At 35.2% G+C, this 13,188-nt stretch overlaps 1 protein-coding gene across 1 annotated transcript in view; it reads right to left on the bottom strand.

Moving 5' to 3' along the window:
- ARHGAP28 (Rho GTPase activating protein 28) overlaps positions 1 to 13,188 on the bottom strand; it is a 102,781-nt gene that overhangs the window by 12,921 nt on the left and 76,672 nt on the right. The window contains exons 12-15 of the mRNA XM_010586826.3: positions 6,288 to 6,485; positions 5,846 to 5,959; positions 3,752 to 3,808; positions 1,830 to 1,954 (exon numbers count right to left, since the gene is read on the bottom strand). Coding sequence (XP_010585128.1) covers positions 1,830 to 1,954; positions 3,752 to 3,808; positions 5,846 to 5,959; positions 6,288 to 6,485 — 494 coding nt within the window. The remainder of the gene's footprint in view (positions 1 to 1,829; positions 1,955 to 3,751; positions 3,809 to 5,845; positions 5,960 to 6,287; positions 6,486 to 13,188) is intronic.

Below are 13,188 nucleotides of genomic sequence, written 5' to 3' on the forward strand. Positions count from 1 at the left end.
TACAAAATTGGAGTCTACTAGCAGTCATTGAATCTAATTTATTTTCAATAGAAACATTTTTTTCCACAAAAGGTCTGCATGAGAGTGTTGTCACTTTTGTAATACATGTAAGTATGAACCCATTGGATGGCAAATCTTTCAAATGGAATTTTGAGTCTTTATATGGAGCCCTGGTGGAGCAGTGGTTAAGAGCTTGGCTGCCAACCAAAAGGTCAGCAGTTCAAATCCACCAGCTACTCCTTGGAAACCCTATGAGGCAGTTCTACCCTGTCCTATAGGGTTGCTATGAGTCAGAATCGATTCGATGGGAAGAGGATATGACTGCCCAGTTGTAACTATTTACAGAATTGCAGGTTCCAGGCCAACTGCATAGACGAGTGTGTGTGGGGGGCTACTCTTGGCCTCTGTCTACTCTTTTCCCCTCTTTCAAATGTAAGCTTTAAAGTGTATACACAAAATACATACAACTTGGTGAATTTTAACTGAGTGAACACATCATGTAACCAGCTCCCGTGTCTAGAAAAATAGCTTCTTAGAAATGCCTTCTTCATATCATGCCTTCTCAGTCACTGTCCCTTCCACCCCCACCAGAAAACCACCATCCTGACTTCTAACACCATAATTACTTATATTTGGCTATTCCCATTTTTAATTGACATTTTTGTTGAGATAGATTCACATGCAGTAGTGAGAAATAACACAGAGAGATTCTTTGTACACTTTGCCCAGTTTTCCCCAATGGTAACATTTTTCAAAACTATGGCATACAGTATCACAATCAGGATACTGTCACTGATAAGATCCAATCTTATTCAGATTTTCCAAGCTTTACTTTTATCTCTGTGTATGTGTGTGTCTGTGTATGTATTAAGTTGGTGTATCTACTACTACCACAGTCAAAATATTGAACAGCTCCCATACTACAATGGTTCTTCCTGTTGCCCTTTTAGAACCATAGTCATATCCCTACCATGACACCTGTAAACGGCTTCCTGCCACCCCATGTCTGGCAACTACTAATCCATCCTCTAGTTATAAGATTTTGTCATTTAAAAAATGTTATCCAAATGGAGTTATGCAATATGTAACTTTTAGCAATGGGTTTTTTTCATTCAACATGGCTACTCCTTGTTAATATACTAGACAGTTTCTTTTTAAGAATATCCAACAGAGTTTTCTAGACACGATCAAACCCTGTTTGCTCTCCAATGGATAGATTTAAAGTAGTGCTTCTCATCTTTTAAAAACATCATGGCAAATGTTTACCCTTGAATATGCATGTCTAAATAAAAATTATTCGTATTTATGGTCTTTTAATGTGATATTACAGATATGTAAAGAGAACTTTCTTACATATCATTCTGATACCAAAGATTAGTAATAAAAAAAAAATAGCATATTTTAAAGAAAACATTTATGGTGCTCCCTTCACCACATAAAATCTAATAAAGGCATGTTAAAGCCCAATGGAGTGTGGAATAATGATATTCCTAAAAAGTTTTCATATCTACTAAACTAACTTGCTGTATTCTTCATTCTGAAACAACAACAAAAAAGTAAAACTCACTGGATAAATGAGGCCACCAAAACAAAAGATACCTGATGAGAATTCTATTTGTAGAAATTTCTTTAAAAAACAACTTTCATTACAGACAGTAGATAAGTCTATTGTCTACTAACTTCTTTCTCTACTTCTGACTCTTAATCTAATGGTTAAGTAATAGATTTTTAATTTTTCAAACAGGATAAATTTGGAAATGTCTGAAAAGTTACTTTTCTGATAAAAACTCACTTTTATTGTGCAAATACTTTCATTCACTTTTACTCACCTGTTCTCACATTGAAATTTTGCCAATATGTCTTTGGCTTTAGTTTGACTATTAAGCTGAATGGCCATGGATACCTTGGAGAGAAGTGGAGCATGGACCCTTATGACTCCTTCAGGTACATCAGACTGCCAATGAGAAAAAAATGAAATATATTCTGTCAAATTAGGATGGATATCAGTGCAATGATTGCATTTAAGGGACAGCATGAAACTCAGAGGCAAGAATTGAGAAAACTTGTAAGTATAACCAGTACTTAACTAGAAGAAAACACTGCTTTCTTTTCCACTGGGAGACTCACTAACGACTAAAGTTAACCCGGGATTTTACTTTTGTAAAATGCTTACTCTAACGCCTTAAAGTCATGAGAGAAGTAAAACTGGATCATGATGAAAATATAATATTTCTATCAACACATTTCCTTAGACAATGTCCTAAATAAGCCTGCTTTAAGCACAGGAAAACCCTGGTGGCACAGTGGTTAAGTGCTACGGCTGCTAACCAAGAGGTCTGCAGTTCGAATCCGCCAGGTGCTCCTTGGAAACTCTATTGGGCAGTTCTACTCCATCCTATAGGGTCACTATGAGTCAGAATGGACTCAATGGCAGTGGGTTTTTAAGCACAACTCTGTACTTCTATATATACTGAGATCAACCATCTGAAAATTTTAAGGATCAATTAGGAAATATGGCTTCTTAAAGATCTTCTTTCTTTAATTAAAAAAAAAAAAAAGCAGCCATTAATGACTGGCCCACACATTTTGGGGTGATAAAAATGTTCGGTGATTAGATACCGGTGATTGTTGTTCCACACTGTATCTTTTGTTTTGAAGGCTTCATTTACTCAATGAGTTTTACTTTTTTTTAGAATGAAGAATATATGGGAACTTGAAACCTGACTCCTCAAAGTTTGCTGATAACACTGTTATATCACAGAGTGTCAGAAATGGGTGTTAATGATGTGGGTGGGAAAAGGGTGTTAATGATGTGATTGACCTGGGCCTAGGGGTCAAACTAAATGGAATTCTAAAAGAACAAAAAAGTTGCCTTCAAGTTGACTCTGACTCATGGTGACCCCACATGTGTCAGAGTATAACTGTGCTCCACAGAGTTTTCAATGGCTGATTTTTCAGAAGTAGATTGCTAAGTTTTTCTTCTGAGGTACCTGTGGATGGACTCACACCTCCAACCTTTTGGTTGGCAGCCAAGCATGTTAACCATTCAAACCACCCACAGACTCCTGTTCAAAGAAGAGAGCTGTCTAATTAATAGAAATTTCTGTTTTTCCAGAATTAACTGGAAATTTTTTTGTTTCAAAACTTAAATAATTTTAAAATTAATTTTTTTTTATCTAGAAGATGAATAGAAATAAATTTTACTTGTTTGAGGACCTGGCTAGTCCTCAGATATTCTTAAACGATGGCATTGTCCATGTAGAAGGTGAGTTGACTCAACACACATCCTAGAAAAAATATTTTAAAACAAGGCCAGTACTTACAAGACCTTCTTAATATTACCAGCAAGAACCAGAGAGCATGCCAGGGAATAGATAATGTGGGTTTTGGACTTGGGGGGGGGGAGGGGTGATAGAGTGCACCTGGCTAATTGAAGCCAAAATTGTACTCCTACAATGCTCATTTGATCATCTCACATCCCTCCTCTTCCAGATTACCTGAAGCCTTTGCAAGATAAATTCCATATTCCTGACATTATTGGACCTATGATCATAATAATCTCAGTTCCCCCATTACTTACTATTACACTCACTTAGATACAAATGATCATTTAGTAGATTCCCTGTACTATTCCTTCATGTGTCACATTAAAAATTTCAAGTTTGACCAAAATTATACATGTATATGTTTGGTGTAGGCAGAGAATACTACATAAGTAGTTAATAGGGAGAAAAGGAAATTGTTTTCTTACCACTCTTCTTGAAGAGGGTGATTTTTGTAGTACTTTTGAAGTCTTAGGGCTTGTAACCTAAAGAAAAAGCATTTAGTTTTTAAAATTAATGTTGAGAAAACAAGTGTATGATCTGTTGTGTGAGGAAGGGAGAACATGGATTCATATTTGCTTGTATATGCATGGAGTATCTCTGAAGTCTGCACACCTGCATGTGGCTTTGCACACACACCCTGTCATTAGTGATATTATTTGTCCCCCAGAGGGGAAGTCAGAAGCAGCCAATTTTTAGTCTATAGTCTTTTGTACCTTTTGAATTTTGTAATGTATTAATGAGCTGTCTATTTCAATCAAAATTAAGAATTAAAAAAATGCTACGAGGACTTGAATAGACGTTAGTCAAAGAGGATGTACAAATGGCCGATAAGCACATGAAAAGATGTTCAATGTCATTAGTCATTAGGGAAACGTAAGTCAAAACCACATTGAGACACCACTTCAAATTCATTAGGATGACTATTTTCAGAAAAACAAAATGTGGTATTTAAGTACAATGTAATATTATTCAGCCATAAAGAGAAATGAAGTTCTGATACATGCTATGACATGGATGAGCCTTGAAAACATTATACTAAGTGAAACTGGTCAGACACAAAAGGACAAATATTCTATGATTCCATTTATATGAAATGTTTAGAATAGGTAAACCAATAGATGGAAAGTAGATCAGTAGTAGTTATGGGGTTTCTTTTTTGGGGTAATGAAAATGTTCTGTGATTAGACAGTGGTGATTGTTGTACAACATTGTAAATATACTAAAATCCATGGAATTGTATACACTAAAATGGTTTAAATGGTGAATTTTAAGCTTTTGGACTTTTAACTCAATCAACACTATTTTTTTTTTTAAATTTCCAAATAAAACTGTTGGTTCTGTTTGATTTGAAGTGACATTGCCTATTATAGGGTCGCTATGAGTCGGAATTGACTTGACGGCAGTGGGTTTTTTTTCCTTTGATTTTGCCTATAATCAATAGGGAATACAGCCATTCATCCTGATTGTGATAAATCAATAGTAACATTTCTCACCGCCTTGGCATTTACTATTCCCTTTCCCTGAATGGGAAGCCCTGGTGACATAGTGGTTAAGAGCTACCGCTGATAACTAAAAGGTCGGCAGTTTGAATCCACCAGGCACTCCTTGGAAACCTTATGAGGCAGTTCTACTCTGTCCTTTAGGGTCACTATGGGTTGTAATCGACTCGAAGGCAACACATTTGGTTTTTTTCCCCTGAATGAATTTTCTTTCCCCCCTTTTCTCCCTTCAAAATGATATCTATGTTCAAGATATAGCTCAAATGCCACTTCCTCAGTGAAGTCTTTCCCAGTTTCTCATGTTGGAGCACACTTCTTTCTCCTCTGCATGGCCCCAGTATATGGTCTGCACCACTGGTCTGGTACTTACTGCCTGCTTCTGGGTGTACTCAAGGCTGTTGTATATATTTTTCTCCCATACTAGATAGGTATAAGCTCTTTTAAGCCTAAAGTAAATTTCATGTATCTCTGCATCAAGGTCTAAGGCAATGCCTGACATTTCTCAAATTAAATTAAAACAGTAAAGATAAATTGTCTAGAACCTATTTCTATTATGTATCTCCACACAAACAATTGTGCTAAAACAGAACTTCTTTGCAATTCAATGAATTTAAACAAAACAATTTGAAGGTTAGATGTTCTTTTATTAAATCTCTTTCCCTACTTATTAGATATATTGGAGACTATATTCCTCCTAAATCTAGGTCACAGGGACTACAATATCAACTTTAGCTTTTGTTAGAACCATTTTAGCCTTTCCAGTAAGTACCTAACAGAACACTAAACAATCATGTAGGTATTTCAAGTACTTTAACCAAAAAGCCCATAATTGAACAAAATGGAAAGACTAACCGTATTCTGTTATGGACACAGTCGTTACAATTTTTATTTTCACAGGACTGTTCAATACTTCATGAGAATACAAACTTTTTGGTTCTAAAATTACAAGCTACTTTGTGTCTCCCTTAAGAAGTAAAAATTTGGGTAATAAACACTATCTGTGCACTTATTTGTCATTACCTCTCGTTCTATGGTCTTCCGCCTTAGCAGTTTTTTTACACTTGGGAGCTGCTTCTTTAACAACATGGTGGCTTCATTCATTCTTCTTACTTGAGTGATTAAGAAAGATGGAACCTGGAGAAGAAATACAACTTGACTAGAGGGAAAACACTTGACTTACAGTTACTTCCCCAGTAAATCTTGTCTTCATTTATGGTAATATCCTAGCCACTCAATGTTCTGGAACCTAAAAGGTAATACTGGGCCTTGTAAAGATTAGAAAAAAATTTAAGAGCTCCCGTTTAAAAGGGAGAATGTGTTAAAGAGTATAAAGAACCTATAAAGACATAACCTGGGATTATCCTCCCATAATCTAGGATTTGCTTATTCATGGAGCTTTACATCTTCTGGATGCTGATGGACTTCCAAGGAGAACTTAAACAGTCATCACATTGTTACTTACCTTCCACAAAATTTTCTGGTACTTAAGCATTAGGCGAATTATGTGGGCTGCGGTGTTTGCTAACAGTAATTCTTCATGATCAGAATGTTTGCTTCTACTGAAGAAAAGGTTTGGTGCCATAACAGTAGAAATGTTCCACATACTCATTCGGTTTTTTGATTCATTGGCAATTACTTTATTGAAGAATGTCATGAGGGCCTAACAAGAAACAGTATTATGTCACACTCTTGTAAATTATCAAAAGGCACCACTGATTGCAAGAATTTATTTCAATACTCATGCATTGTGACTCTGGAAAATTGTCAGAAGTACAGAGTTGTTAAATGTGTCCTGTTTCTCCTTTAACTGCTTAAAAGTGTTAATAAAAAATGTGAGTAGTTTATTCAATTGTCTGCTTCATAAAATGGCTCAATTTTTATGGAGTTTAGTATACTGGAGTCTCTATAAGCAGCTTGCATTTTCATATTTTCTTTTATCCTAAAATAGCTTGACAAATATTAAAATTAAAGAGTAAGTCAGGAAGACAAAACACTCCAGCTCAAATAAACATGAAATGCATTTTATTTTGAAGAAAAAAAAAAAAAAAAAAAACCCACTGCTGAACAGTATCTCCTCTTTCCCTGGGAAAGGAAAACCTGCTTAAACAGCAGGAGTATCTGATTTCTGAATCAAATATAACTTAACTGAAAAACTTTAATTTTTTACTTTTTGGGTGCCATTTTTCTTGTGCTTTTAAATTTTGGAATCTTCAGCTGACCAAAGGGAAATATTTACATGCAGCTGTTCTCAGCATTAAAAAGAAGAAAGATTTGAGAAGGATTTTAAAAAAGGCTCGTAGAGACACTGAAGTACAAATGTTTATCAGAAGCTCTTAAAATTCACCAGCAGACTGAAATTCCAAAAAAGATGCCTTCCAAGTTTGGCTTCTACTACAGTATCTGTGATAATAAAATGTATAGCACATAATAGTAATAATGTTGCTGTTAGCAGCTGCTGACTCATGGCAATCCCATACATGACAGAACAAAATACTGCCTGGTCCTGAGGCATCCACGTGATTGGTTGTAGATCAGAAAATTGTGATCTATAGGGTTTTCATTGACTGATTTTTGGAAATAGATCACCAGGCCTTTCTTCCTAGTCTGTCTTAGTCTGGAAGTTCTACTGAAACTGGTCCAACATCATAGCAACATGCTTTACTGACAGATAGGTGGTGGTTATGCATGAGGTGCATTGGTTGGGAATCAAACTCAGGTCTCTTTCATGGAAGGGGAGAATTCTACCAATGAACCTGCAATGCCCCTTAATAGTAATAATATTTATTGAGGGTTTATTATGAGCCAGGCATTATTCTAAGTACTTTATATGTATTCACTCATGTTATCATCATTCTAAATCCTGTGACAAAGGTACTATTATAAACTTTATTTTACAGATGAGGAAACTGAAGCATAGAGGGATTTAGTAGTTTTGCCTAATATTAAGTGGTAGGGCCTGGATTTGAACTGTGGAAACCTAATTCTTGAGCCAGAGCTCTTGATCGCTACACCACCCCAATTTCAATCTTAGCTCCAGTCACAATTTAGAATGGAAAAAAAAAAATGTGTATCTGTGTAGTAATAATATCTTCATAAGTCCCACAGATGTGGAGCCAACATGGTGCCCTAGACAGACGCATCATGGCATCTTTCTGCAGAATCAGATGACCTTCCAGTAGAAGAGGCAGTGGAATACCTGATATAGAATCCAAAAGGCTAATAATTAAGGCCCTCCAAGATATTAGGAAAGACATTAAGGAAAATACACACAAAACAGAGAAAAAATACACGAAATCACTTAAAACACAGACAAAACTGATGAAAACATACCCAAAAATAAGGGAAAACAGTAACAATTCAATAGAAGAATTCAGAAAAATAACAAAGAATAAAACATCAAAATAAAGAATTAAATATCTTAAAAAAACAGGAACTAGAAATCCAAAAGATAAACAACAAAATTTGAGAAATGGACAACTTAAAGAAGGTTTTAGGAGCAAATCTAAAACAACTGAAGACAGAATCAGAAGACTGAAGACAAATCCATGGGTGCCACTTTGAATGAGGAAAAATCAGAGAAAAGAATCAAGAAAAATGAAGAAAACCTAAGAATTATATGGGACACAATCAAGAGCAAAAATTTGCACATGACCAGAGTTCCAGAATGAGGGAGAAAATGGAAAACACAGAGAAGATTCTTGAAGATTTTCTGACAAAACACTTCCCAAATATCATGAAAGATAAAAAGCCAACCATCCACAAAGCTCAACAAACCACATATAGGATAGATCCCAAAAGAAAGTCACTAAGACATATCATAATCACACTTACAAAACCAAAGATGAACAAAGAATCCTGAGTGTACCTGGAGAAAAATGAGAAGTCACATACAAAGGGGAAACAATAAGACTAAGCTCTGATTATTCAGCAAAAACTATGCAGGCACGAAGGCAAAGAGATGACATATAAAACCTTGAAAGAAAAAACTGCCAAGCAAAAATAATATAAAAAATAATATATCTTGCAAAATTCTCTCTCAAATACATTGGTGAAATTAGGGCATTTCCAGGTAACCAAATATCAAGGGACTTCACAAAAGCCAAACAAAACTTACAAGAAATATTAAAAAGAGTCCTTTGGTTATAGAACCAAGAACATCAGACAACAACTGGAGTCTGGGACACAAGACAGCATTAGCCAGATACCAACCTGTAAAGAATTCTCAATAATAAAACAAAGCTAAATTTTTTTTTTTTTAACACTTAAAACAGGGAAACAGGATATCAGCCTGTAAATGATGACAAGGTCAAAACAATAAAAGGGGATATAAACAGTGTAGGTATAAAACTTTCAAATGGCAAGTCAAGGTGAAATCAGGATATAAAAGGTGGGTTCAAACTTAGGAAGATTAGGGTAAGTTACAAGGTAACCACAAATCTGCTCATCAGAATTAAAAAAGAAGAAAAGTCTCAGTAAGCGAAAAATCTATAATAACAAAAGAAAAGAAAGGAAAACCCACAAACAAAAGGAATTCAGCCCAGGAAAGTAAGAGAAACAAAGAAAATGTCAGCACACCACCCCCCCACAAAAGGCACAACAATATGACAGCAACAAACTGATACCTATCAATAATCACACTAAATGTAAATGGCTAAAATGCACCTGCAAAGAGACAGAGAGTGGCAGCATGGATAAAAAAGCACAACCCATCAATATGGTGTCTACAAAGACACAAAGACACAAATATATTAAAAATCAAAGGATGGAAAAAATATACGAAGCAAACAGTAACCAGAAAAGGGCAGAAGTGGCAATACTAGTCTCAAAATAAAATAGACTTTAAGGAAAAATCAATCATAAAAGACAACGAAGGACATTATATAATGAGTAAAGGGACAACCCACCAAGAAGACATAACCTGAATAAATATCTATGCACCAAAATACGGGGCTCCAAAATACATAAACAGAGTCTAAAAGCACTGAAAAGAGAAATAGACAGTTCCACGATAACAGTAGGAGATATCAACACATCACTCTTGGTAAAGAACAGAACATCCAGAAAGAAACTCAACAAAGGTACACAAGCGTTAAAGGTCAAAATCAAACAACTTGACTTCATAGAAATATATAGAACAGTCCACCCAACAGTAGCAAAGTATATATTATTTTCCAATGTACATGGGACATTTTCCAGAATAGACCATATTTTAGGTCATATAGCAACCCTTAATAAAATCCTAAACATTGAAATAATACAAAACATCCTCTCCGATCACAACACCATAGAAGTAGAAATCAATAATAGGAAGAGCAAGGAAAATAAATCAAATACATGGAAACCGAGTAACACCTGGCTTAAAAACCACTGGGTAATGGAAAAAATCAAAGAGGAAATCAAAAAATTCCTAGAATTAAATGAGAAATGAAAACACATCATACCAAAACCTTTGGGACACAGCAAAGGCAGTGCTCAGAGGTTCAATTTATAGCAATAGATGCACACACCAAGAAAGAAGAAAGGGACAAAATAAATATGTTAGTTTTACAACTCGAACGAATGGAAAGAGAACATCAAAGAAGCCCACAGTCACCAGAAGAAAGGAAATAATTAGAGCAGAAATAAATGAAAAAGAGAACAGGGAAACAAGAGAAAGAATCGAGACCTAAAGTTGGTTCTTTGAAAAGATCAACAAAATCAACAAACCACTGGCCAAAGTGACAAAAGAAAAAAAGGAGAGGAAGCAGAGAACCCAATAAGAAATGAAATGGGGGACACTACAACAGACCCAACTGAAATAAAAAGAATTGTAACAGTATACTATGAAAAACTGGACTCCAACAAATTTGAGAATCCAGAAGAAATGGAAAAATTTCTGGAAACATACTATCTACCTAAACTAACACAAGCTGAAACAGAAAATCTGAACCGACTCATACAAGAGAAGAAATTGAAGAGGAATTAAAACTCCCAAAAAAAAAACCCGGCCCCTGTCAGCTTCATTGGAGAATTCTACCGTTCAGAGAAGAACTCACACCAGTACTACTCAAACTGTTTCAGGGCATAGAAAAGTAAGGAATACTCTCAAATTCATTCTATAAAGCCAGAATAAGCCTGATACCAAAGGCAGGAAAAGACACCACAAAAAAGAAAATTACAGATCAGTCTCTGTCACGATTACAGATGCAAAAATTCTCAACAAAATTCTAAACAATAGACTTCAGCACTGTATCAAAAAAAATAATACACCACAACCAAGTGGGATTCACACCAGGTATGTAAGGTTGGTCCAACAATCAATCAATGTAACTGACTACATAAATAGAACAAAGGAAAAGAATCACATGATCAGCTCAACTGACACAGAAAAGGCATTTGGTAAAGTCCAATACCCATCCTTGATAAAAATTTTCAATAAAATAGGAATAGAAGGGAAATTTCACAACATAACAAAGGGCATCTGTATAAAACAAACAGCCAACATCATTCTCAATGAAGAGAGGCTGAAAGCATTTCCCCTGAGAACAGGAACAAGACAAGGATGCCCTTTATCACCACTCCCATTTAACATTGTGCTGGAAGTCCTAGCTAGAGCAATAAGGCAAGGAAAAGAAATAAAGGATATCCAAATTAGGAAAGGAAGAAGTAAAACTATCCCTATTCACAGATGATATGATCCTATACATACAGAATACTAAAGATTCCCCCCTCCGCCAAAAAAAATGGAACTAATAGAAAGATTCAGCAGAGTAGCAGAATACAAGATCAACATACAAAAATTTATTGGATTTCTACACACCAAGAACGTGAACTTCGAAAAGGAAATCAGAAAAACAGTACCATTTATAATACCTCTAAAAAGATAAAATACTTAGGAATAAATCTCACCAGGGATGTAAAAGACCTATACAAAGAAAACTACAAAACACTATTGTAAGAAACCAAGAGACCTACATAAATAGAAAAGCATACCATTCTTATGGATAGCAAGACTCAATGTTGTGAAAATTCAATCCCAGTCCAAAAGCTAACAGGATTCTTTAACAAGATGGAAAAACTAATCACTAACTTTATATGGGAAGAAAAGAGTCCCCAGAGAAGGAAAGCATTACTGAAGAAAAAGAGCAAAGTAGGAAGGCTCACACTACCTCTCAAAACCTTTTACACAGCTGCAGTAGTCTGAACAGCCTAGTACTGGTTCAATGACAGACCCATAGACCAATGGAACAGAATCAAGAACCCAGATGTAAATCCATCCACCTATGGCTAGCTGATCTTTAATAACCAAAGTCCATTAAATGGGGGAAAGACAGTCTTGTTAACATATACTGCTGGCAAAACTGGATGCCCATCTATGAAAAAATGAAACAGGACCCATACCTCACACTATACACAAAAACTTACTCAAAATGGATCAAAGACCAAAATATAAAACCCAAAACGATAACGACCACAGAAGAAAACATAGGGACAACGCTAGTGGCCTGATACATGGCATTATGAGAATACAAACCGTAACTAACAATGCACAAACATCAGAAGATAAACTAGATAACTGGGAGCTCCTAAAAATTAAACACTTATGTTCATCAAAAGACTTCACCCAAAGAGTAAAAAGAGAACCTGCAGGCTGGGAAAAAAATTTTCACTAGGACATATCTGACAAAGGTCTAATCTCTGAAATTTATAGAACACTTCAACAAAAAGACAAATAATCCAATAAAAAATGGGCAAAGGATATGAATAGACACTGCACAAAGAAGACATTCAGACATACGAGGAAATGCTCACAATCATTAGACATTAGAAAAATTCAAATCGAAACGACAATGAGATACCATCTCACCCCAACATTATTGGCATTAATCAAAAAGAAAAAAAAAAGAAAGAAAGAAACAGAAAATAACAAATATTGGAGAGGTTGTGGAGGGATTGTAATTTTTATGCACTGCTGGTGGTAATGTAAAATTGTACAACCACTATGGAAAATGATATGAAACCTCCTTAAAATGCTAGAAATAGAAATGCCATACGATCCAGCAATCCCACTTCTATGAATATATCCTAGAGAAATAAGAGGAATCACATTAATAGATACATGCACACCCATGTTAATTGCAGCATTATTCACAATAGTAAAAAGATGGAAACAACCAAAGTGTTCTTTTAATAAATTAAAAAAAAAAAAAAGAATGCATCCGTTGAGTTGGAACTGACTCAATGGCACCTAAGAGCAACAATATCTGACAATTAGATGCATTCTTTATTTTCATTTTTGGTAAAAGAACATTGTTGAGACAAAGCTCAAATACAAGCTAATCTATTTTCAGGTTTTGAAAAATTACCAAGTTATATCAGAAACA

Source organism: Loxodonta africana, chromosome 11 (genome assembly GCF_030014295.1).
Source record: "Loxodonta africana isolate mLoxAfr1 chromosome 11, mLoxAfr1.hap2, whole genome shotgun sequence".
Taxonomy (NCBI): Eukaryota; Metazoa; Chordata; class Mammalia; order Proboscidea; family Elephantidae; genus Loxodonta; species Loxodonta africana.